Raw genomic sequence first — 22,026 nt, 5'->3', positions numbered from 1 at the left:
AAACTCTGGTTGCTATGGCACCAGGTTCTGGGGCTATACACCACTCATAATTACTACAGTTACAAATCCATTTTCAAGTCCTCATTCTTTTTTTCAAGGTTTTATGCATGAATGTACAAAAGTTATGGGCCATATTAGTATGATTTTATTGTTACTTCAGTGTTATTTCTGCCTTTATTTCAAAGGCAAAGAGCCCAATAACCATCCACACCTATGTGATTTTGCTCCATAGCGAAACCAACCTAAGCCTTCCACTGTCACTGCATGCAACTCTCCCCTCTCTTCTAAAGAGACACTGTTGCCAGATGAGCTGCATTTCTAATTATCAGACTCTCCTCATGGAACACCATTCAAGCGGAATCGACCTGGTGACAACAGATGCTGGTCTCAAGCACACCACTTGTGAAGTCATCCATTATGCAGAGGTGACCGAGGCAAGCTGGCACCAACTAACTAGCCTGCTCACACGACCACAGCAGTACCACCCACAACTCCCAAGAAACGCTCGTGTGCATGCACACACACACACCTGATCAAATCAGAACCTGGACAGCGTTACACATCTTATTTGGAATTACAAAAGCCCCCAGTCTCTGTAAGTTTTGCTTTTACAAGCTCAAGTACTATCACTGCATAGAGCTCTACAATGCTAAGGCTTACAATTGTGAAAGATAAGAAAGTACTTACCTTCAATTCTCTTTAATGCTGAAAGGCACATATCCTTCCTTGGAAACTCAAAGGGATTGTTGCAGGTCCGGATAGTGTCACATTCACATTTCCCGTTGATTATATTACAGCCAGAGACAAGGTTTTCATTGCATGGTTCAAAACCAAGCAGCTGGTCATCATCCCAGTTCTCATCTGTAAAACAATTAACCACGTAACGTTTGCTTAGAGCGTCATTCAAAGGCTTGTTTGAAAGCAGAAATATATGAGGATGTCAAGATTAACATCCAATTTTGACACCTCAATTTACCAAAGCCAGTTGGGCTGCAATTTTACAAATGAAATTCAGCCTCCTAGTAACTGAGGCAGAACTACAGCTACACATGTAGACATTAAATAGCTATATATTCAAAGTTGAGCTCAAACACCACAACTTCTCTTAAGTGTTCTTAAAACAATCCACATTCTTTAAACTTTTTAAATTTTACACAAAGATTGCTAGATTTTCCCACACTCAACAATGACAGAAGTGGCATTCGTTAATCTACAAAATTATTTTTTAAGACACAATTCTTTACTCCATCTGGTCAAGACCAGGTTCAAGTTTAAATCAGCTCTGCCACTTAATACATCAGGACAGCTAACAAACAAAAAATTTGACACCACAAAAGATGCAAGAGTGGGAGACAGCGCAGAGAGTCCGCAGATGTGTTTCAGTAGATGCTAAAGTCCACTCCTGGCCACAACCAATGTCAAAACCACAACAAAATTAAGGGCTGCAGCCTAGTGGGGCTGAGATTGCCAAATTCTGAAACTAAGAACGATCCAGTGCCCTGCTCATAGAATGGAGAGACTGTAAGAAATAAAGCAGATTTTAAAATCAGCATTTCCTGAGACCCAGCTCAGATGAAACAGACATAACAGAATGGTGGGCAGTTTCCATTCTTAATCATATTCCCCATAACAGAAACATCTTAGAGGAAACCAGACTATTTCTCTATAAATCCCTGGACCATACATGGATTTTCCTTCCTCTTCACATTATCTCTAGTAGATACTTTAGAGCACCTTGACCGGCCAATGACTGTTAAATAGTAAACATGTTTCTGATAACCCTATCTGGAGAGAAATTTTGAAAGTGCTTGAATTTAAGATACCTTAAACCCGTTGTTCAAACTAAGGTATGAGGCCATCTCAAGAATGTGTTTTAATAAATGACAGTGTCAACAAATGGCTCTGGTTTTTATAGGGCCAGCTTTTACTCCTGGTGACATCACTGACATACTATATAGCTTAGGCAAAAGACTTCTTCACTAAGTTTCTTGTCAAGGGGTCTTTAGAAGACATCATTTATAGTATAAAGAACTTCAGGCGATTCTTTGAAAAGGGAGACTAGAAAACCTACTGTGTAAAGATTTCAGAAGACTAGGCTTACATATCTGATCAAAGATTCAGCTCTTTGTAAAAAGATTTTAGAAATATAAACAAAACCTAAGTTCTACATTTGGAAGCTTGTTTTCCTATCTATCTTGCATTTGCCCTTAGAAGCAACATACATAAAACGTGTACACACATAGTACCTTCCTATTTTCATGACAACACAAATTTCTACATTACTCTGAAAGGAAAGCTGAAAAGGAATGTATTCAAACAGTTCAAAACAGAGACGTGATATTTAGTTTTTAGTTATAATACGTAACAAAATGGTACATCTAAAGATGTTTTGTCTCTGTGTTTAACAGCTGACATGCTATTAGGATCTCTGGCCTAATTCAGCTAGGTGAAATTTGCTATGAAAGAATTGCCATGACTGCATATTCAAATATATAACTCGAAGACAATGCAATCCCATGAACTTACAAACATGTAAAAAATTCAAGGAACATTTGAACCACTGAAAATTGATTTTCCTCTTTCTCATCATATTCTGATAAATCTTTATTACTCTTTTTGAATGTGCAGTTATTGTGCCACAAAATAGAGTGAATTCTGTTGAATTTTCTCTCAATAAACCTGCCTTGCCTCCATCGTGATCACAATTCCCGGAAGACAACACTCGATCCTCAAGAACCTGAACACCCACTAACCTGTCTCCCTGCTACTAGTCTCTTGTCCCTCCACCATCATTCCTCATCAGAATCATACTCCTCAAAAAAAAAAAAAAAAAAAAATTCTAGTGGTTCTCTCTTGCCAAGAAAATGTCCAAACCTCCTTTGTAGAAATACAGTTCTTCAGGAGACACTTGGACTTATTTCTACACTCATCTTTCACCAATTCCTCACATAACCTAAGGCATCAGACACATGGAGATTCTTACTACAAACCCTTAGCAACTGCTTCCAGACCTTGGCTCATGGAGAATCATGTCCATTTTTCCTTCCTCAGATAATTCCTATTCACCCTTCGAGATCCCGTTCAAATGTTATCTCATTTGAGAAGACTTCTTCAACTACAAACTGCTCTCTACTTCAAGCTCCAGCAAACACTTGCACAGCCTTCCTGTCTCCTGTGGTAATGGTTCCACATAAGTCACACTTCCCCACTAGAGAGTCCTCATGGGCAGGAGCTGGATCTTATCCAACATGGAAAGCCCTTCACTCCAGACTTAGCACGCTGTTCACTGCTACATGTACACTCATGTTCTTGTCACTGTTAGTATGGTCAAAGCTTTTTGAACAGAAAGCGCTTTTAAAAATATATATGTAGATATACATGAACAAACATATACACACACATCACCAGGAAAGCTATGTTTCAAAATAAAGAAATGTTTATACCACAAACATCGTATTTTGAAGATTATATAGCATTAATAAGGCACACATTTTAAAGGAATGCTTGGACATGCTCTGGCACCTTGCTCACCAGGCATCATCTATCATTAGTTTCCAGTGCTAAGACTTCCCCCTCTCATCACTTGGCTGGCATTAACTGCCTGTCCAAGGAGTCCATCTCAGAGCCAATTCATTTTCCCTGCCAGATGCTTTTCTCTGCCTCCCCACAGGAAGACCATTTCTCCTGAATGTGGAATCAGAATTAAAAGACAGCTGCCCTTGAAGCTCTCCCTGCCATGTTACTGCTCTGCTCCCTTCTCAGCAGATGCCTCTTGGTAGCAGGGATGGGAAAGGCAGCACCTGAGGATGCACAGGAGGCCTGAACGCCCCATCCCCACCCTCAAGAATGTCATGGCCACCATGTCCAGTGAGGAAGCATCCGACCCTAAAGCCAGAAACGTCTTACTCGTTTTCATGGTTTTTTGTTTGGATTTTTTTTTTTTTTTTTTTTTTTTTTTTTTTTTTTTTTTTTTGAGAAGAAACCCTTTCGATTTTATGCCCCATCCCACTGAACATTTTCTTTTTTGGCAAATCGTTTCCCTCGCAACTACTGCTATATAGAATCAAGTACAACACGCTTTTGGGGCCAATAATTGTTCTTTTCTTATAGAACTTGATACTTGAAAACAATCTAACAGACCAAAAGCAAAAATTTTGTGAGGTTTAATGACAGAAATCAAATCTAAGTCCGATAGTGTCAGCATTTGACAAATTCAATGTTTTAAAACCTCTCTTCCTGTATAAATCCACAGACACAACGAAAAGATTAAGGCTCTGATTCCATTAAATAAATTCTGGGTTTTCCTTGGGCTGGTCAGGGAGAAAGAAAAAATGGAGTTAAAACAGCAGTACTGGCCTTTAACCATCCATATTAGGTAGTTTCTCTTGGTACTCGACATACGACAAGATGCAGTCTCCAGGCCAGAAAGGTTAATAAAACGGCTAGCCCTGTATGTGTACATCTACGTTTGCGAGACACCAAATCAAGATGCTATTTTCTCCAACTACAAAATGAGAGAAATCTTATAATTCCATGTGTGAATTAAAATTCATGCCTGGTCAAATGCAAATACTACAGTGAAGGATCTGTTACATTGAACAGCTAACCCGACATCTCACTTGGCTATTAAGACATCTCTGAGCAGAATGCTTTTCGCTGAGACAACCCCCAACTTCAGTACACAGCAGGACTCCACGCAGAGCTCCCTTTTCACCTCACAGGCATATTAACAAGACTGTAACCAAGGGTTGAGATTTAGTAAAATTAATAACTTGCCTCAATCAAAGGCCTTTTGAGGGTAATTGATTTTTTATTTTACTTCTAATTTTGTAATTGGTATTTACTCCAAGGGCACAGTGGAGAAAATGCAAAGACTAACAAGCACAGTTTGGAACTACAGATGACTCCTACCAAGATGCCAGCGGCTTCGCAGCCATAGCTCCTGCAGCTTCAGAGCAAACACTGACATCCAGAGTGCCACCTGAAAAAAGGTCCTCGACTCCCAGGACTCTGCGGCTCACTCTTTGAAAACTGAAATTTTGGCAGTCAACTTAATGTAGTACATACACACATCGATTCTCAGTGATGCACACCTGAAACCTATGTAATATTATAATGCAATGATACTTCAATTTTAAAAAAAATTAAAAAAGAGTATGTTTTGTTGGTGTAACCTGGGCCGAGAAATGCAGGATCCAGGGCTGAGAGCTAACAAAGGGCACTGGCACCTCTCCCCCTAGCAGTTACTGGTGACTCATAAAAATGTGTTTCTTTAGAGTGATTTCGCTAACACATCATTTAGGAAAAGGAAAATGAAGCCAGTAAAGTGCAGAAGATGTGTTGGTTCTTATGTAATTTCCCCAGCACATTAATGTTATGAAAAAGATCAGGAGCAAGTGTTCTCCCAATTAAAGGAAACATCTTAGCAATAAGTGAACACTTCAGAAAAAGGCTGATAATCTTGTTGAAACTCCATCCTTGAAGGCGTGCAAGAAATGACTGCCGCAGTGGCTGTACTTACACTACCTTAAATTAGCCAGGGACAGTGCAAGTGCAAGCGAAAAGGCAAGAGACATCTTTCCCTGGATCTTAAAATCATGATGAAGAAACTAACCCTGAATCTTAGGTTCGATTTTGGTGACACTGTTCTCCATTAAAAGGCATGGTTTGTCAAGGCCTTTCAATGTGCTCAGGGAAGCAGCGTGAGCTGGGGCAGAAGCGTGTGACGCTGCACAGAACGGGCTGCCCCAGCTCCATGCAGATGCTACCTGGTGTAAATGCTGGGGCGGCTTAACCCGAGTCAGGCTTTTTAATTGGATTCCTATTGTTTACCTTATCCTCTGTGTGCACAGTGCCATAGGTCTTACACGACCCGCTCCTCACCCTATGACCCCCAACAGCTATCTTATTTTTAGTGTAGTGAATATTGTTTTTTCTTTTTAGAGCATATATGTGGTGCCAAAGCACAAACACCTGTACTTCCAATAGCCATGCTGTCTCATACTAGACTTGGTCTTTCTGCTCCAAAATATCTCCTAATGTTTTCAGTGATGCATGAAATTCCTTCCTCCCACATGTGTTATAAAAGATTTTGAATGTAAAGGCTAGTTAGAAAGGAGTTGCAATCCAAGCATAGGAAAGGCAGCGTTGAGAAAATGGACGTGAAGAAAGAGGCAGCTAGGAGGACGGCTGGAGACATGTCCAACTCCAGGTCTGGGAAACAGTGGCTTCAATGGAGGCATCCCTCGGATCTGGGAGCCCTAGGGCCCACCCACAGCTCCCCTGGCCCACCTGGTTCTAGACGCAACCTCTCTGCTCTTCAAAATAACTTTCCATCTGCTTGCTGGTGTCTGAAATCCCACCTACGTGGAATCAAACCTTTCAGGTGTATGACTGCTCTTATTGAGCAAAGTACTGTGTGTCCAGGGGAAATCTCTGGCTCCTGGAAGGCAGGTGGCACATGTATATTCAGTCTTACCTTTTCTACCTTGTATCTGCTCAGGTTAATGGAGTTTACTCCAAACCAAGATATAGCTACATCCCATTATGTGGCAATCCACTTACCAGAAATATGCTATAGCAGATATTAAAAAGCAAGAAACAAATTCACAGTACACACTCAGAAGCTCACAGTAATGGAATTCTGTTGGCAGAGGAGAAGCTTCTGGGAATATATATCAAATTAATTCTCCAGCTGTTCACATATCCCTGTGGCTACAGTAAGATGCAAATAGCTAATACTGGCATCTCTTTCCATGCCAGTCTGGAAACTCCAGTGTAATGTAAAATTGCTGCTCTTAACTCCCCCAGCTCCTGGCTGGCGGTTATCAGGCATTCAGTTCTGCTCAAGGAGTGATCGAATGCAGTGAGCTTTCATTCTCTCTGCTCTGAGCTTAAGGCGCATGTTGCAAAAGCCAGTTCTTCCCTCTTCCTCTTGCTCTAATCAGTGCAAAGCAGGAAGAGCAAAAATGATAGTTATCAGTAGAAATAATTCATGTTACAAAAGTTTGTTTTACAGGCATTGCCATAAAGTCCAACTATGCTAGGCATATGTAGCTACCTATACACAAGAATGTACAGTCTGTATTGGAAACAATGGGAATACTGAAATATGCACACAAATATTTTTTGAAGACTAACTTTTTAACCGATGCAAACCTCTAAATACATAGCAAACAAGACCATTCATCCATGTTCAGGTGGGGAAATCTTTGAAAAACAGTACCGATCTAATTAACAGTACTGATCCATGAACAATATGCATATATTCCACTGCCATAATTTTTATCAGCAATACAACAGAGGACAACCAGACTAAACTAGAGAACATACATTCATTCATTCGCACGCTCTTCAAGCAGATTTTGGTATCTATTAATATTAAACATCAAGATCTGAGGAAGGTGCTAAGAATTTTAAAATGGGAGGAAAAAGCAGCTTACATACAATCTTCCACCATTCTAACCAAAATCATACCGAGTATGTGAAGAGAATGTTTCTAGGAATCCTGAAAATACAGAGAAAGGTTTCATCTGTAGAGTAGAGAGCAATTTCCTTTTTTGATAGTAAGAACTTAGTGGGTGAAGAGAGAAGGGCAAAAGAGAGGATAAGCCATCTCTCTTAAAAGCAAGGAATTCACAAAACAAGCAGAGATGAGGCAAGGGGTGAGGCAGTACCTACAGACATAGCTCCCCTACTCCATGATTTCTCTAAAGTGGAAATGATTTTAAACCTCATACAGAAAAAGATGCCCCAGAGGGGGGATGCCATGGAGAGGGCATTGACCACAACTCCAGTCTGGTGATTAGTTCAGAGTGACCTTGAACAAACATATGGCAAAAAATCAATGTAAAAGAGAAAACCAACAGAAGTGGTTAACAAAATTTAAAAATCTGATTCTAAAAAAGATCATTAAAGCATCTCCTAGGCTGTTCATGATTACCAGTCCCATATTCTGAAGTTGTTTTAAATAACAATTGAATCTAAATAATAGAAAGGTGTTTTACTGCTCATGAGAATTCTTCCCTCTCTACCAGATGGCAGCTGGACTGAGCATATGATGCAGACCTCAACTCCCCATCCTCTGCTTTGAGATTGGATCCCATTAATATTTAAGGAAAACCTCAGTCCATCTCCCTGTGCCATGTTCCACAGAGCTGGGCTGACCTTCTAGTCAGGCACATGTCATTACTAAGCAAATCTTCTCTGAGCATGAATGTCCCTTAAACTTGTAACTCCATGGTTATTAGTCAGCTTGAACGAATATTGGTTTCAGTTAACAAGTGCACTGATGCTCAAGAATTAATATAGCTTAGGGCCTCCCCGGTGGTACAGCGGGTTGAAGGCCATACTGTGAAGCTGTCTGCAGCCTCTGCAGTGTGAGTTCGATCCCGGCCAGGGGGCGAGAATCCCACCTCTCCTGTCATGCCCGCTGCTCCACTCAGCAGTGTGTTTCGGTCGTCTGCCTATTCTGCTCCCCGCTCTGTCTCTGGTGAAACCTCTCAGCCCCCACACCTCTGGCCTGTACCCCAGCTCCTGTATAAAAATAAATAAAACTTAAAAAAAATTAATACAGCTTAGTTGAGAGGAAAATGATTCTGGAGAAGTGTCTTAATTGTTTCTCACATCCTTTCTTCACCTGGATACTCTAAAGCCATCCTTGTATGAGCCAGGTGATTAGCCATCCCTCATGTACCTGGTTCAGTTTTACTCTCCTATGAAGGCGCAGGGTAGTAAGAATAGCCCTCTCAAACTGCTTAAAGAAAAGGATTTGGGAAGCAACAGTCTACAACAAACCTGGCAATTGTGTGGCATGGAACACAGAACCTGTTTAGATTTGGTCCCAATCCTTTTCTTCAACCTTATCTCGTCCACTCCTCCCCTATTCCCCCAAGACTTACTGAAGACGTGCTCCCTGAACAAGCAGGCACTTTCAGGACTCCATGGCTTTGCACACACTGGACTCTCTGCTTAATAATCATCTTCGTTTTACCTGCTTTTTACTGCTCTTCAGTCTTTAATACTTTCTCCAGGTTCTTCCCCTCTACAGGGACTGAATTCTTACTCTCTGCAGGACTTCAATTATATATCTATTAAAATTATTGCACTTATGGCAGAATAATGAAATGGCTCATCTAATCTCCTCCACCAGAAAGGGAGTTCTCTGAAGCTAAATATCTATCTACTTTTCCTTTTCTTTTTATTAGTGGACTCACAGGATTTTAAAACAGATAAAGGGGGAAGGGTATGTTTCAGGACAGAGAATTTGAATTTAAACAAAGCAATCAAAATCTAAAGTGGCACTTTTACTGCATAATGAGTTTGGTGATGGGGAAGGAAGTTGTTCAGAAATAACTGAGAAGCATCTTTGGATCACCATCTTTCTAGTTGTGAAATTTAAATACTAACTCAATTTTTCTGTTAATCACAACATTTTTAAACCAACACTTTCACGTAACAATGAATAGATGACATGCCTAATGACTGAATGAATGTAATATTCCTCAAACATGTTAGAGAAATAACACCTTAAATAATAAACTCTATTATCTCCTTTTCCACCACAGTCTATCCTGACCATTAAACGGTATTACTGCTTCTTGCCAGAAAGGTACTTGTTAATATGAAAAACGCAAGTCTTATTTTATGGATAGTAATTAAGCTGTAATCTAAAATCGGTTAGTCAAATGACCAAGGGTAAAACAGGCAGTTAGATATGGAAATGCCTTTTTCCTAGATTGCACTCATCCAAAAAAAAAAAAAAAAGTGACCCACTACTGTGAAAAGAAATGTGACCAGAATTTCAAACACAAACAGAATTCAGTATTCTGAAAATAAGCACTTTGGAGGATATATATTTTTTACCAAAATAACTAAACAGTTAGCACGGATAAAAAGCACATTTCATCACCATGCCGAGGGCTCCTCTGACAAAAGCTAACATCTCCAGGGCACTTTATCGTGCCGGGTCTCCCCTGGGTGCTGTCCACAGACCAGCCATCTAGCTGAGGTGAGAAGCTGCACAACCCAGGTCTGACCATCAGTACAGGTTGGTCCGACGGGAGGACTTGAAGGAATAGGTAAGTGAGATGCTCACAGGAGTGGGTACGATTTCAAGATCAGGTGAGTCCAGGGGACCTGAGCCTCAGGCAGAAGCAGAGATGGAACTAAGCTTCCCCCTCACCCTCCAGCCGCCAGCCTGAGCCCACAGCCAGAATGGCAACAGGGGTGGCAGAGCCTCTCTCTGACACCTGCTGAGCCAACACAAATGGAGCTCCAGGAGCAGCTTTGGGACCATCAGAACAGAAAATCCAGCAAAATAAACTGAACTCCACTATTCTGTCCTGCAGGAAACAAGGGTTTCTTTGTTAAGTTAACAATGCCTTCATATAGATTAATACTCCTGAGGCACAAATAATAATTTTTAGAAGGTGTAATGATCTGTAAGTAGCATTAAGGAATCTTTTCAGGCTAATAATCTTGTGAAATCAGTCAGCCATTATTTTTTTGTAAGAAGTGTTTTTACAAATCAACCTGAGGACTGCTATGAACTTTACCTTAATGACATTATCGGAATTCTTCAAAGTAAACCAAGTGGAAGGTGGTAAGAAGTCAAAGTGTGATCAAGTTTAAGTCCAACCATTACATTTCTAACTGATCCTTGCCACTAATTCCAGTACAGTTCTACAAAGAAATATCACCCAGAATATCATGTCTAAAAACCAAATCCTTTGAACTCCAATGAAGCAAATATATATCTCCATGTAATCGTATCTATTCCCACACACACCATGAATCTTCTGCTATCTACCTGGTCCCGACGACAAAGCACAAATTGCCAACAATATTCAATAAACACTCTTCTTGGGTTGTAAGGTTATGGTTTCCTACTGTTTCCCAGTTTAAGTGAAGGCTTGATGACTATGTCCAGTTATATTTTTCTTGAGACATCATTAAAATCCACATTTCTACTGTATGTTTCCATGGTAAATAGAAATTAGAAATGAAAATGAGAGAGACAATGAGGTTAAGAAACCTCATGCAATGCAGGGCCTGACTGATTTAAAAGGCATCAAGTCCTTGAAATTCATCCCAAAACTCTGCACAAAGAAACAAATGTAGATTAGGGGACAATGAAAAGCAGGACTCCTCACTTTCAGCCAGAAGTTGAATACTGCTATCTTGGGTTTACATAGCAATCAATGCTTTAATCCCTATTTCCATATGAAATGAACCACACAAAGAACATGTTTAAAAAATACACTGGCATGTATCTCACAAAATTGTAGTTTCCTTTGTATTAGTTATTGAGCCCCAACACCTAAGAGACATCCAGCTCCAAGTCATGACATACTCAGTTTGGGGAGCAGGGGTCCCCATGAGGACAACTCTAATGGTATCAACACTGTCTAAAAAAAATTTGACAGCTCCCACTAGCCCAAAAGGTCAAGTCCGACCCTCACACTACTACCAGAGGCCTGTGAGCATCTTTGCCCTTTCAAGGTCACCAAAGCCTTGGGTCTTGTCACTCGTGTGCCATCTGCCCGGAACACTCTCCCCAAGGTATGTGCACAGTTAAACCCCACTCCAACTCAATGAATCAGAGTAATAACCAAAACATTTCCACCTAGCATCAGGACCACTATTCCCAGAGCACAGGACAAGGTCATGTGAGAAAGGAGGACCAGAGATCAGCATCCTGGCTTCAGGGCAATGTGCAGGACCAGGGAGCACGAACTACCATGCACAGCAACCCTGGTCTCAACAGGGGAAGGTTCTGAGGCAAAGGCAACCCAGACCCCTCAGGGACGGCTGCACTGCGGATGTCTCTCATCTTAAACAGGGGTTTCAGGAATGGCCTGCCTACTGTTTCGATTCCCTGCCCACAAGTATGGAATTCAACCTAAACATCCCCAACACAGAGCTGGCTGCATCCTGGCAAGCCCCATGTGCAGCCTGGGATCAGCGTGACCTGCTCGTGGTTTCCCAGGTGTTTGCAGGAGGCAGTTTCAAGCACTTCCTTAGTCTGCAAAATGATTTAACTGGGAGGCCAGGAGGGCACAAGGTTCCCTTTCCATGGAGTAGACCCTGAGGCTCAGCCTCAGCTTTTGAAAACATCTTCAAGGGAGGGAACTGACATGAGCGAGGGGGTCAAGAGGTTTCCCCCATGGACAGAAAACTAAACAGGGTCAGAGTCAGTTGACCTCACACCTGAACATGCAGCCATCTCTCCCTTACGAACAGCCTGGCTTGCCAAGACTCTCTCTTGCCAAAGGAGAGCATGTTAAAAAACACTGAGGTCCTCAAAATGGGATAGAAGTCTCTTTAGGAGGATTTTTCCACCTTCTAACATAATTTTCTCTTATGAGAAATGTATCCAATCTCCACCACTCACATCCTTCCATCCACCTTCCTCGCCTTCTACAAGGTTCCTCCCTTCAGCCCTCTCCTGTTCACCTCAGGTGCTCCTGGCATCTTGCCCCCACCCTTGCCCCACCCTGGGCAAAGCTCTGCAGGAGGCCTACGGCCAGTGGCCTGACCTGAGGAGACCTGCCTGTTCAGTTTGCAGGCCCAGGCCCACACAGCTGCCTGCCCGGTTCCCTGGGGTGTGGGAATCTGTTGGGTCTACTTGGGGAGGTCACATTGCCCAGCATTTCCTTTCCCTCAGTCCCACCCCAAGGCCATGGGCACTCTGCCCCCTCTGAGGAGTCCTTCCTGTTTCCCAGGCCAGGTCCATCCAGGACACTTGACTGCCAGGGGTCAGAGTGCCACATTCCAGTGGCTTCACACCCCCTTGGGGAGGGCTCAAGATTCCTGCATGGGGTGGGGGCGGAGCAGGGAGGCAAAGGTTCAGCAGAGGCCAATGGGCCTTCTATGCCCACTACTTGAGCGCCAAGGACACAAGCAAGGGAGGGCAACAGGACCCCCCAAGAGGCCTCTCCAGAGTGGGCAAGAGGAAAGCCCCTCAAGCTCTCTGGGTAGTTCAGAAGGAAGGAGAGAAGTCACTGAAGGCGCAGAGTAGGAATAGTAAAAAACATAAGAGAACATGACGAAATTTTATAGGCCTCGGTTCTTAATCCATCAAATGAGGGGGTTGGCTTGGAGACGCTTTTCTGAGGACCCTGCCAACTCCATACTTCTGATTCCTGGTGTTGCAACAGTTCTCTGACCTCAGTCATTTTCAAGGTCTGATGTATTTCACCCTAACAAACAGAATGTCACTTTCAGAAGGCAACCATACTTCTTCAACCTTCCACAGTAAAATTATCCTCTTGCAGTACGGATTCCTTTGCTTCTGTCTGATTCGGTGCCTCCCATACTCTCCTGGTGCCTTTCTTGTGATCTGTGTCCTTCGAGTTTTAACTCCGGGGAATGTTGGTCCATACCGTAGGCTCTGATTTCTCAATTTCTCTTGCTTGCAGGATCCCAAGACTCATGAAATCAGGCTCCAGGATGTGCACACCATTGAGGTCACCCGCTGCAGTTAATGCTGCAAGCACCAGGGGTCTTGATGACTTGGGTCCCACCTACACACAAGGAGGGGGCTGGCGGCATCTTGACATGGTACCCAGTTCCAAATCCTCAAACACAGAAGTTCCACTCCATTGGAACCAGAAGCTGGGGAAGAACAAGGACCTAGAGCCCAAACTGATGACTAAGTAAACAGATGAAGAAGCGGACTTCAGTCTGGGCTCAGGGCCTCCTACTGCCTCCCAAGATAAATCAAGGTGACTGTCTTCCCCAGGAGGATGAAAGAGCAGGAGGATGTGGCTGGACTGGCATCACGTGATATGCAGGACAGGAATCAGTTCGAGAGTAGCCTGGGACGGAAGGGAAAGAGATACTGGGGAGGAACAGGGAGAAGGAATAAATGAAAAGGAACCCACTCAGGCCTGTGACTCCTGTGTTAGGCAAAGTCATAAAAAGTATTCGTTAGCCAGGCTCTGCCTCTATAAGACACTGGAGAAAACACCCGAGTGGTCAAATGTCTGTATTTCCCCTTTTTTTAAACCAACCATTGTTTTTAATAAATCCCTGTGAGTAGAAGATTGACAGCAAAGACTAAGACCATAGAAAAGATGGTAAAAAGTGATCCTACAAAAAGATATCCTGAAGTAGAGCCTTACCATTCTAAGCAATTACTTTAACTGAGGGGTGGGGGGGCAAGAAACCAAAACGGAGTTCCTGATCGATTATCATCTCCTTGTTTTGCCAGAATTCAAACAAAACACTCCCTTTATTTACTAAGATCCAAACACTAGTGAGAGAATATGCTTTCTGTGTGGTGAATCATCTGGAACTAACTAGAATTTGGACTTTTCCCTGCTCATCACCCCCAGGACACACTACCCTTCAAGAGAAAATGTTTAGTACATTCTGCATGTCATGGCCACGTGTGCTCCCCGCGTTGTGGGCAGGGGCTTGCTGTCAGGGTTGTTTCCTGCAGCCGGCGGGGGCAGCACAGGTAGCCAGCTGGCCCACAAAGTGTGGCCTGTGATGGCTCCTCATTTTATGAAGATCAGGTTTAAATGGGATGCTTCAGTTTGAGGGAGATGGGAGAAGATAACTGTACACACTTTTCCTAAAACGACGAAGCCGTCGAACAACCTACAGAATAATCCTGTCATACAAGAACCATACTGCACTTGTTTGCATTGAAATTACTTTATTAATTTTTCAAGATTGAGTGCCATGGGAGGATTAAATGGCTAAAAACAAAACAAAACAAAAAAATGTACCGGAATACACAGAGACCTAAAAAAAAAAAAAAGTAACATTATTAAAATGACAAGACAACAAAAAATGGCATTTAAATAGGCAGAGCAAGCTGTTATGTTTGTAAGAGTAAGAGTGTGTACACGTCTCACTACTGCAATTCTGTCACAAGAATGGCTTTTTGAATTAGTATTTTAGAATGAAAAGAGAGCACTTACAAACCACTGACACGGACACGATCACCTTTGAAATACCATCTATTCCAAATTGGAATTTCCAGATTCAGGGTCAAAAACTCTCGTCCTTAGGCTCACAGTCCCTATCAAGAGAACACAAGGATATGTAACCTTTAATTCTTGCCATACAAAATATTATCAGCATAAACTTTTAAATTAACTTTCTTAACTTAAAAACAATGGCTCACCTCTTTCTGTTGGATCTGTGATCTTCATCCTGAGTATAGCCCAGACACCCCTTAGAAAGATGAGTGGAGGGCCTCCCCAGTGGTGCAGTGGTTGAGCGCTGGGTTGCGAAGCTGCCCGCAGCCTCGGCAGCGCTGGTTCAATCCCCAGCCGCCGGGCAAGGGTCCCACATGGCGCATGGACCTCTCCTGCCGCCCGCTGCTCCCCTCAGCAGTGTACTTTGGTCCTTCTGCCTGCTCTGCTCCCTGCTCTGGCTCTGGTGAATTCTCTCACCCTCCTGCGCTTCTGACTGTACGCAGTGCTTGTATAAATAAATATATAAATAAATAAACCTTTTTTTAAAAAAAAAAAAAAATGAGTGGAGGCACCCCTTCCCTACGATCTCATCTGGGGGCCACTTGGGGGCCGTTCCTCTTACAGTAGATGAGCAGAAACTCTGAGAGCAGCCCTCAAATTCAATACCCCAACAGCAAGAGAGAACAATCAGGTCAGGCATTTTCACCTGCCTAGGGGAAAAAAAAATCACCAACAAAACCTCCCTTCGGGAACTTTCCAGTCAGTGATGTGATGTTTTGTGAAGAAAAATATCCCACTGGTCTACTCATTCACTTAAAGCATTATTGACTGAGCAACTGTTACTTGCACGGCTCCACGCTAGGCACTGAGTGGGGTACAAAGAAGCAAGAATTCAATCATTTAAGGAGTCCTTTTGACCCATCTCCCATCTTAAACACAAACATTAGTTAGGATGCAGAGTAAACTCACAGAGAAAGGGCAGAGCCTCATTAATACAGCCATCAAATATGCTGCAGTCTAAAATGTTTCAATAACAACGCTTACTGGAAATAAATCACCTGATTAAGTTGTTTCGTCCTTTCAGAATTACCTCGGGAGCCAGTAAACATGAATCAAGCTTCTGACACACCAGGTATGGGAGGTCTGATTAGCAAATCCACAGGCACACGGCTAGTGACACTGAATCTAAAACATCCTACTACCCTGAGCCCAACCAGGGGCTAAACCTCTTCCTGCCTACAATGCTTTATTGGTACCAAATATTGTTTTCACGTTATTGTAAGAGCTGAGGAATTCATCTTCCTACCTTCTGAATACTACACCTACTCAGCAAAACATTTAATGAGCACTGAATGAGCACCTCCTATGTAGGAACCATAGCATTCGATGAGCAGTTACAAAGAAACAATGGCATTTACTGCCACTATTCAAGGGCTTTACACAAGTGAGCCAAGTTATTTTTCCTAACAATCTGAATGGGTAGATAGTATTATTATTTCCACTTTAGAGACATAAACTTAGCACCGAGGTTGAGCAATTGGGCCAGGGAAAGTCACTAGGCTGAAATATGAGCTGACTTCAGAGCCAGAGCTCCCACTACCATCACACAATGGTGCCTCCCACTAATAAAGCATGGCTTCTCTTTAGGGAACTTGTCATCTGAATGTCTCCTGAGGAAGTCATTTCCTTTGGGTAGGTTTTCTTGATACTACATCCCTGGCAAACAGAAACAATACATGCTGCCCACACAGGCCGGTAAATGCCCTAAGACCGGGGTGATTCACAGTCCGGGAAGCAAGCAGAGGGCTGGGAACCAGGAAGGCAAGTGATCAGCTGGGGGAGGGGGTCAGCAAGGGGGCCGCAGGGGTGGTGGGGGAGCTGTGCTGGACTAGCTGGGCAGTGCCCCATATTCCTACAGCAGAGATTGCCCATGCACAGGCCTGGGGGTGGACCAAAGGCAGTGAAAGGGGGCAAGAAGCTGCACAGGTCAATCAGTGACCAACTGAGAAAGGAGAAAAGATCTGTGGTTCAGCAGCTCTGGAGCAGACACCCTTGCTCTCCCAGTGCACTGGGGACGGTGACACACCAGCAGAGCTGCAAAATGCCAAGCCAGCCCTGAAAGCAATTACGTTTTAGAGTATTCACGTTAACTGTCTTTCCCCAAGAAGCTTTGTGTTCTTTTAAAAAAAAAAAAAATCAACTCTGATGGCAAGTCAGGAAGTTAGTCACTTAACTACAAATTCAGAAGGAAAGGTAACAGGATGGCTGTGGTCTGTGCGCAGGGGGAGACTTCCGAGATAACCACAAAACGAGATCCAGACATTGCGCATCGCCCCGTGGAAGCACCGACTCCAAGAAGCAAAGTGTGAACCAGATATAAACAGATCCATCCATAAACAATTCCATGCAGCATTTACTCCCTGGTGAGAAGCTGAGTCTGAGACCTCCCTCAAACTATATTTATGCCTCTTCCACAGTGTCACGTCTCAACAGCCAGAAATAAACCCAGGGCTCTCAAAACCGAACTTTTCCTCCTCCCTCCCTCAAACAAGTTGGCCAAGCTCCAGGGCTCTTGTAAGCAAGCAATCACAGCTCTGGGCGAGCTCACTACTGCTCAGACACCTGTCTCAATAGCGGCTTTATTCCATGTACAAGGATCAGACACGTCGATTTCATTAGCCATTGATTTGGACATTTATAATCACATGGTGAAGGGGCTTTTGAAAAGAAAGCACAGCAGTCTGGGTTAATAAAATCAACTGATTAATAATGAATTGTTTAGTCTTGAACAGAACTGATTCTTCCCTTTAAATAGTTTTATAAACTGGTTATATCAGGAACAATGGGTCATATGTCAGGCCAGAATTTAGGAAAGTTTCAGACACCCTTTCCTTTTACAAACTTTTTTCCTAAGAGTGGTGAACTTCTCCACACCATTTTATTCATCCCAGTGATGCAATTCAGCATACATATTTGGGGTCCTGGTTGATGTGAAACACTTGCTTATTAATGAAAATAAATCCCCATTAAGATTCTTTATTATTGAATATAAATATTAAGATTTATACTTTAATTAGTTCTCTAAAAACTGTTCACTTCTTGATTTTAATGTTATTACCCCATGATATAATTAAAATTTGACAAATATCTAAGATTAAACAGCTAAATTTGGTATGGTCTCACCACCAAGTTATTTTCAGTGCAAGTGTGCTTCTTTTTTTTTTTTTTTTTTTTTTAATAAATTTTATTGTTATATTCCCCATACAATTGCAGCCCCCCATTCTGACCCCAATCCCTCCCCTCCCGCCCCCACCCCCCTAAAAGTGTCTCTGGTTCATAGTTTTTTGTTGATTTTGATTTTCACTTTCTTATAGTTATTCATTTTCCTGGTCCCTTATTTAAGTTTTCTAGATTCCTGCTATGAGTGAGACCATCCGGTATTTTTCTTTTTCTTTTTGGCTTATTTCGCTGAGCATGATCCCTTCCAGCGCCATCCATGTTGCAGCAAATTGCATGTGTTTATCTTTTTTGAATGCTGAGTAATATTCCATGGTATATATGTACCACATCTTCTTGATCCAGTCATCTATTTTTGGGCATTTGGGTTGTTTCCAAAGCTTAGCTATTGTAAACAGTGCTGCTATAAACATAGGGGTGCAGGTGTTCTTTGGAATTGATGTTTCTGTGTCCTTTGGGTAAATAAAGAACTAGACATAAGACCTGAAACCATAAAATATATAGAAGGAAATATAGGCGAAACACTACGTGATTTGCACATCAAAGACATCTTTACAGACACATCACCCAAAGCAGTGATAGTGAAGGCAAAGATAAACAGCTGGGACTATATCAAATTAAAGAGCTTTTGCACAGCAAAAGAGACAATAACAAAAACAAAGAGAAACCCCACCAACTGGGAGAACATTTTTGCACCCAACACTAATGATAAAGGACTGATCACAAAAATCTGCAAAGAGCTGATGAGTCTCAACAACAACAAAGAAAATAATCCAGTCAAAAAATGGGCAGAAGAGCTTAAAAGAAACTTCTCTGAAGAGGAAATGCAAATGGCCAACAGGCATATGAAAAAATGTTCAACATCACTTGTCATCAGGGAAATGCAAATCAAAACTACCATGAGATACCATCTTACACCAGTGAGAATGGCACATATTAAAAAAACTAGCAACAACAAATGTTGGCGAGGGTGTGGAGAAAAAGGAACTCTTCTGCACTGTTGGTGGGAGTGCAAACTGGTCCAACCACTGTGGAAAGCTGTGTGGAGATTTCTGGACCTACTAAACATAGAGCTTCCATATGACCCAGCAATTCCACTCCTAGGTATTTACCCAAAGGACACAGAAGCAAGTGTGCTTCTTTATTCTAAGTCACAATGTTGATCCAAAAACTATCTGTTAAATTCCACGTTATCATTCTGTGTACACGTATCATTCTGCTATTTGCTGTTGCTTAAGGAAGTCTAAACAGGTACTTTCTCCAACTAACGTAGCTAGGGAAATGTCCAGTGGTTTCTAGATCAAATATGCTGACTGACATATAATCATGTATGAATTATAAATTTTCAAATCTTTTTAACTCGGAAACAGTAACTAAATATTAAAGGAGGCCAAAAATTGTGTCTTCTTTTTGATAATTCAAAAAGCACTTAAAATAGATAGAAAATATTATCTCAAATCTGGTGACTGCATTTTGCACACTGCACAACTGGTTTAAAGAGAACTTGTATTCTTCAAGTTTACAAAAATGAATCTGAGATATTACAACAGATCGTATCTATACATTATTCTTTTGAATAGGAAATCAGTATTTGAATTTAAGAACTGTTAGTATCCTATCAGTAAATAATAAAACCAAAAAAGTATGTTTTTCTGACAAAATTCCAAAGACCTTAATCTTGACAATGACCCAATTTTTCATATATATATATATATATGCGCCATGTTGAATAACATTTAGTCTCTATTTTGATTTTTAAAATGGTAGAAACAGAAAACTGTTTTTAATCATCTTGAAATCAGTATCTAGTCTCTTCTTTTGGACTTAGCTAATTATATCCATTTTTCATGCTAAATAAACATTTACAATCCAATAATGCACTACAAAAAAAAGCAACAAAATTAAAAAGTCCCTACCTAGTGGGCTGGCTATTTGCACAAAGGGTATCGATCGCTACTTAATGTTACAGAGCATCAATGTCCTGTGGACACAGTGCTGGTGGCAAGGAAGTAAGACAAAACAATTAAGGACCTCAGCACGCATGCCACAGCCTTCAAGGCAAAGGACCGCATGTCAGTGCCTTAGATCACCCAGCTCTGGTCATCTCTTTGGAAAGCCTAGATAATCACAAAAATAAAAATTACACAACTTTCTCTTTAGCTCACCTAGGATAATTTTTTCTCCATCTTACCTTTTATATAGTCCTGAAAGGAATGGGGGAAAGGGAATGGAGCAGAAAGCTGCAGTCAGCACATCTTATCAGCTTAAATTACAATAGGGGAGAATGTGTAGCAACAAAGGAAAAGGCATTCGATAAAACATGGAATGAAGCGAAAAAACAAGACAGGTGAGAAAAAATTATGCATTTAAAGGAAGACTAGACAGGGCGGAGGGACTGATGGACACACACACACACACACACACACCCCCTGTTTTGGGATCAGGGTATTTTTGATCACAGTTTCCCGATTCCCAAACTGGAAATTAAGTTGCCCTGTACAATTATGTCCCCTTTATCATTCTGTTCTTCAAAAGTAGGCAGTGAACCTAACATCTGGTCATAACACACAGAGCTGACTACGTTCAAGAAATAAAACTACAAAGAAGGAAGTTAGGTTACACCTTTCTGAGTGACCATTAAAAAGAGCTTGGTCACTTTTTAGAGGTCAAGGTCTTTTCCTACAAGTAACTACACTCCAAGAATCTCTGCATAGGAAAAGCTCTAAAGAATTTCTCAGTCTTTGAGATGGTATACCTTTCTTTCTGTATGACACGAGCAGGACACTGGAAGCTGTACTCTTTAAGAAGTACTTTACTAACCGCTGGAGAAAAGACACATGAAGGAGATGTCCACAGCTACATGCAAGTCCTTTAGGAGACCATTACATGTATTCATTCATAGGAACTACTAATGGTGACCCGATTTTTTTTTCTGTTGCAATTAACAAAACAGCTGCCATCAGAAGGAGTCACTATCATGGGGGAAGAATAAACACAAACAACAATCAGGATGAGAACTACCCCTGTGATGAACTGTCTACACGGGGATGGGCCGCAGATCCGGAGAGGCGCCGATGTATACACACAAATCACATCATTCACAACATGCGCACAGCTGCCACAGTGCTGACACAACTCTCCATGGTAAAGACAGACCCAAAGAAATGTCTATGTTTCCATTAACTCTGAATCACACCCAACTTGGGGACACGGCAGGGACATCCTCTTGCTGCATTCCACCAGTGTGTGCTGGGTCCTTACAGCCTTCCCTAGGTCAACGAGGACTTCATTCACCCTCCGGAGCCCGCCACTTGCTTTCTCCAGCACCAATGTGGCCTTTCCTCCTCATGGGCTGTCTCTGGGTCCAGCAGGTGGGTCTAAGGTTGCCTTGAGAAACTGCTTGTCCCCAGATGGCTCCGAGAGGCTCTGTTGGGGACTCGGGGCCACTCAGCTGTCTACACAGCTGAACATGGTACTTGCTGGCTGCACTTCACACCCACTTCGCTTCTCGCCTTCCAGGAAGTCTACTTTTCAGTTACAAGGACTGTTTACCTTGGCTTCCCATCTGCGGGGTACTCCCGCCTCAGAGTGTGCTTCTCAGTCCTCGCCTCCATTCATTTATTTTATTAAGAGACTGAGGGCAAATGTGCTGTTCCAGCAGCAAGACCGGCTCTGGGTCTCACTCACCACCTCAGAGCTCAGGGAGGAATCACAGGTTTTGAGATGCACATATCTCTGCTTTTTGGCAGATCTGCCATCAAGCTAAACACTCCTTCAGCTGATAAGGCCTGCAAGAAGGCCACACTCCAAGGAGAAAATACCTGGCTCCAAGGTCAAGAAATTGCCTTAAACTTGC

At 42.2% G+C, this 22,026-nt stretch overlaps 1 protein-coding gene across 2 annotated transcripts in view; it reads right to left on the bottom strand.

The window, feature by feature from the left end:
- CRIM1 (cysteine rich transmembrane BMP regulator 1) overlaps positions 1–22,026 on the bottom strand; it is a gene marked incomplete at both ends in the record, with an annotated part of 169,664 nt that overhangs the window by 132,280 nt on the left and 15,358 nt on the right. For both annotated transcript variants that reach the window (XM_084235026.1, XM_084235027.1), the window contains one exon: positions 688–861. In XM_084235026.1, the coding sequence (XP_084091152.1) occupies positions 688–861 (174 nt within the window). The remainder of the gene's footprint in view (positions 1–687; positions 862–22,026) is intronic.

The sequence above is a fragment of the Talpa europaea genome (genome assembly GCF_964194135.1).
Source record: "Talpa europaea genome assembly, chromosome: 6".
NCBI classification, from domain to species: Eukaryota; Metazoa; Chordata; class Mammalia; order Eulipotyphla; family Talpidae; genus Talpa; species Talpa europaea.
The sequence above is the reverse complement of the archived record's forward strand: the minus strand, read 5'-3'. Positions and strand labels throughout refer to the sequence as shown.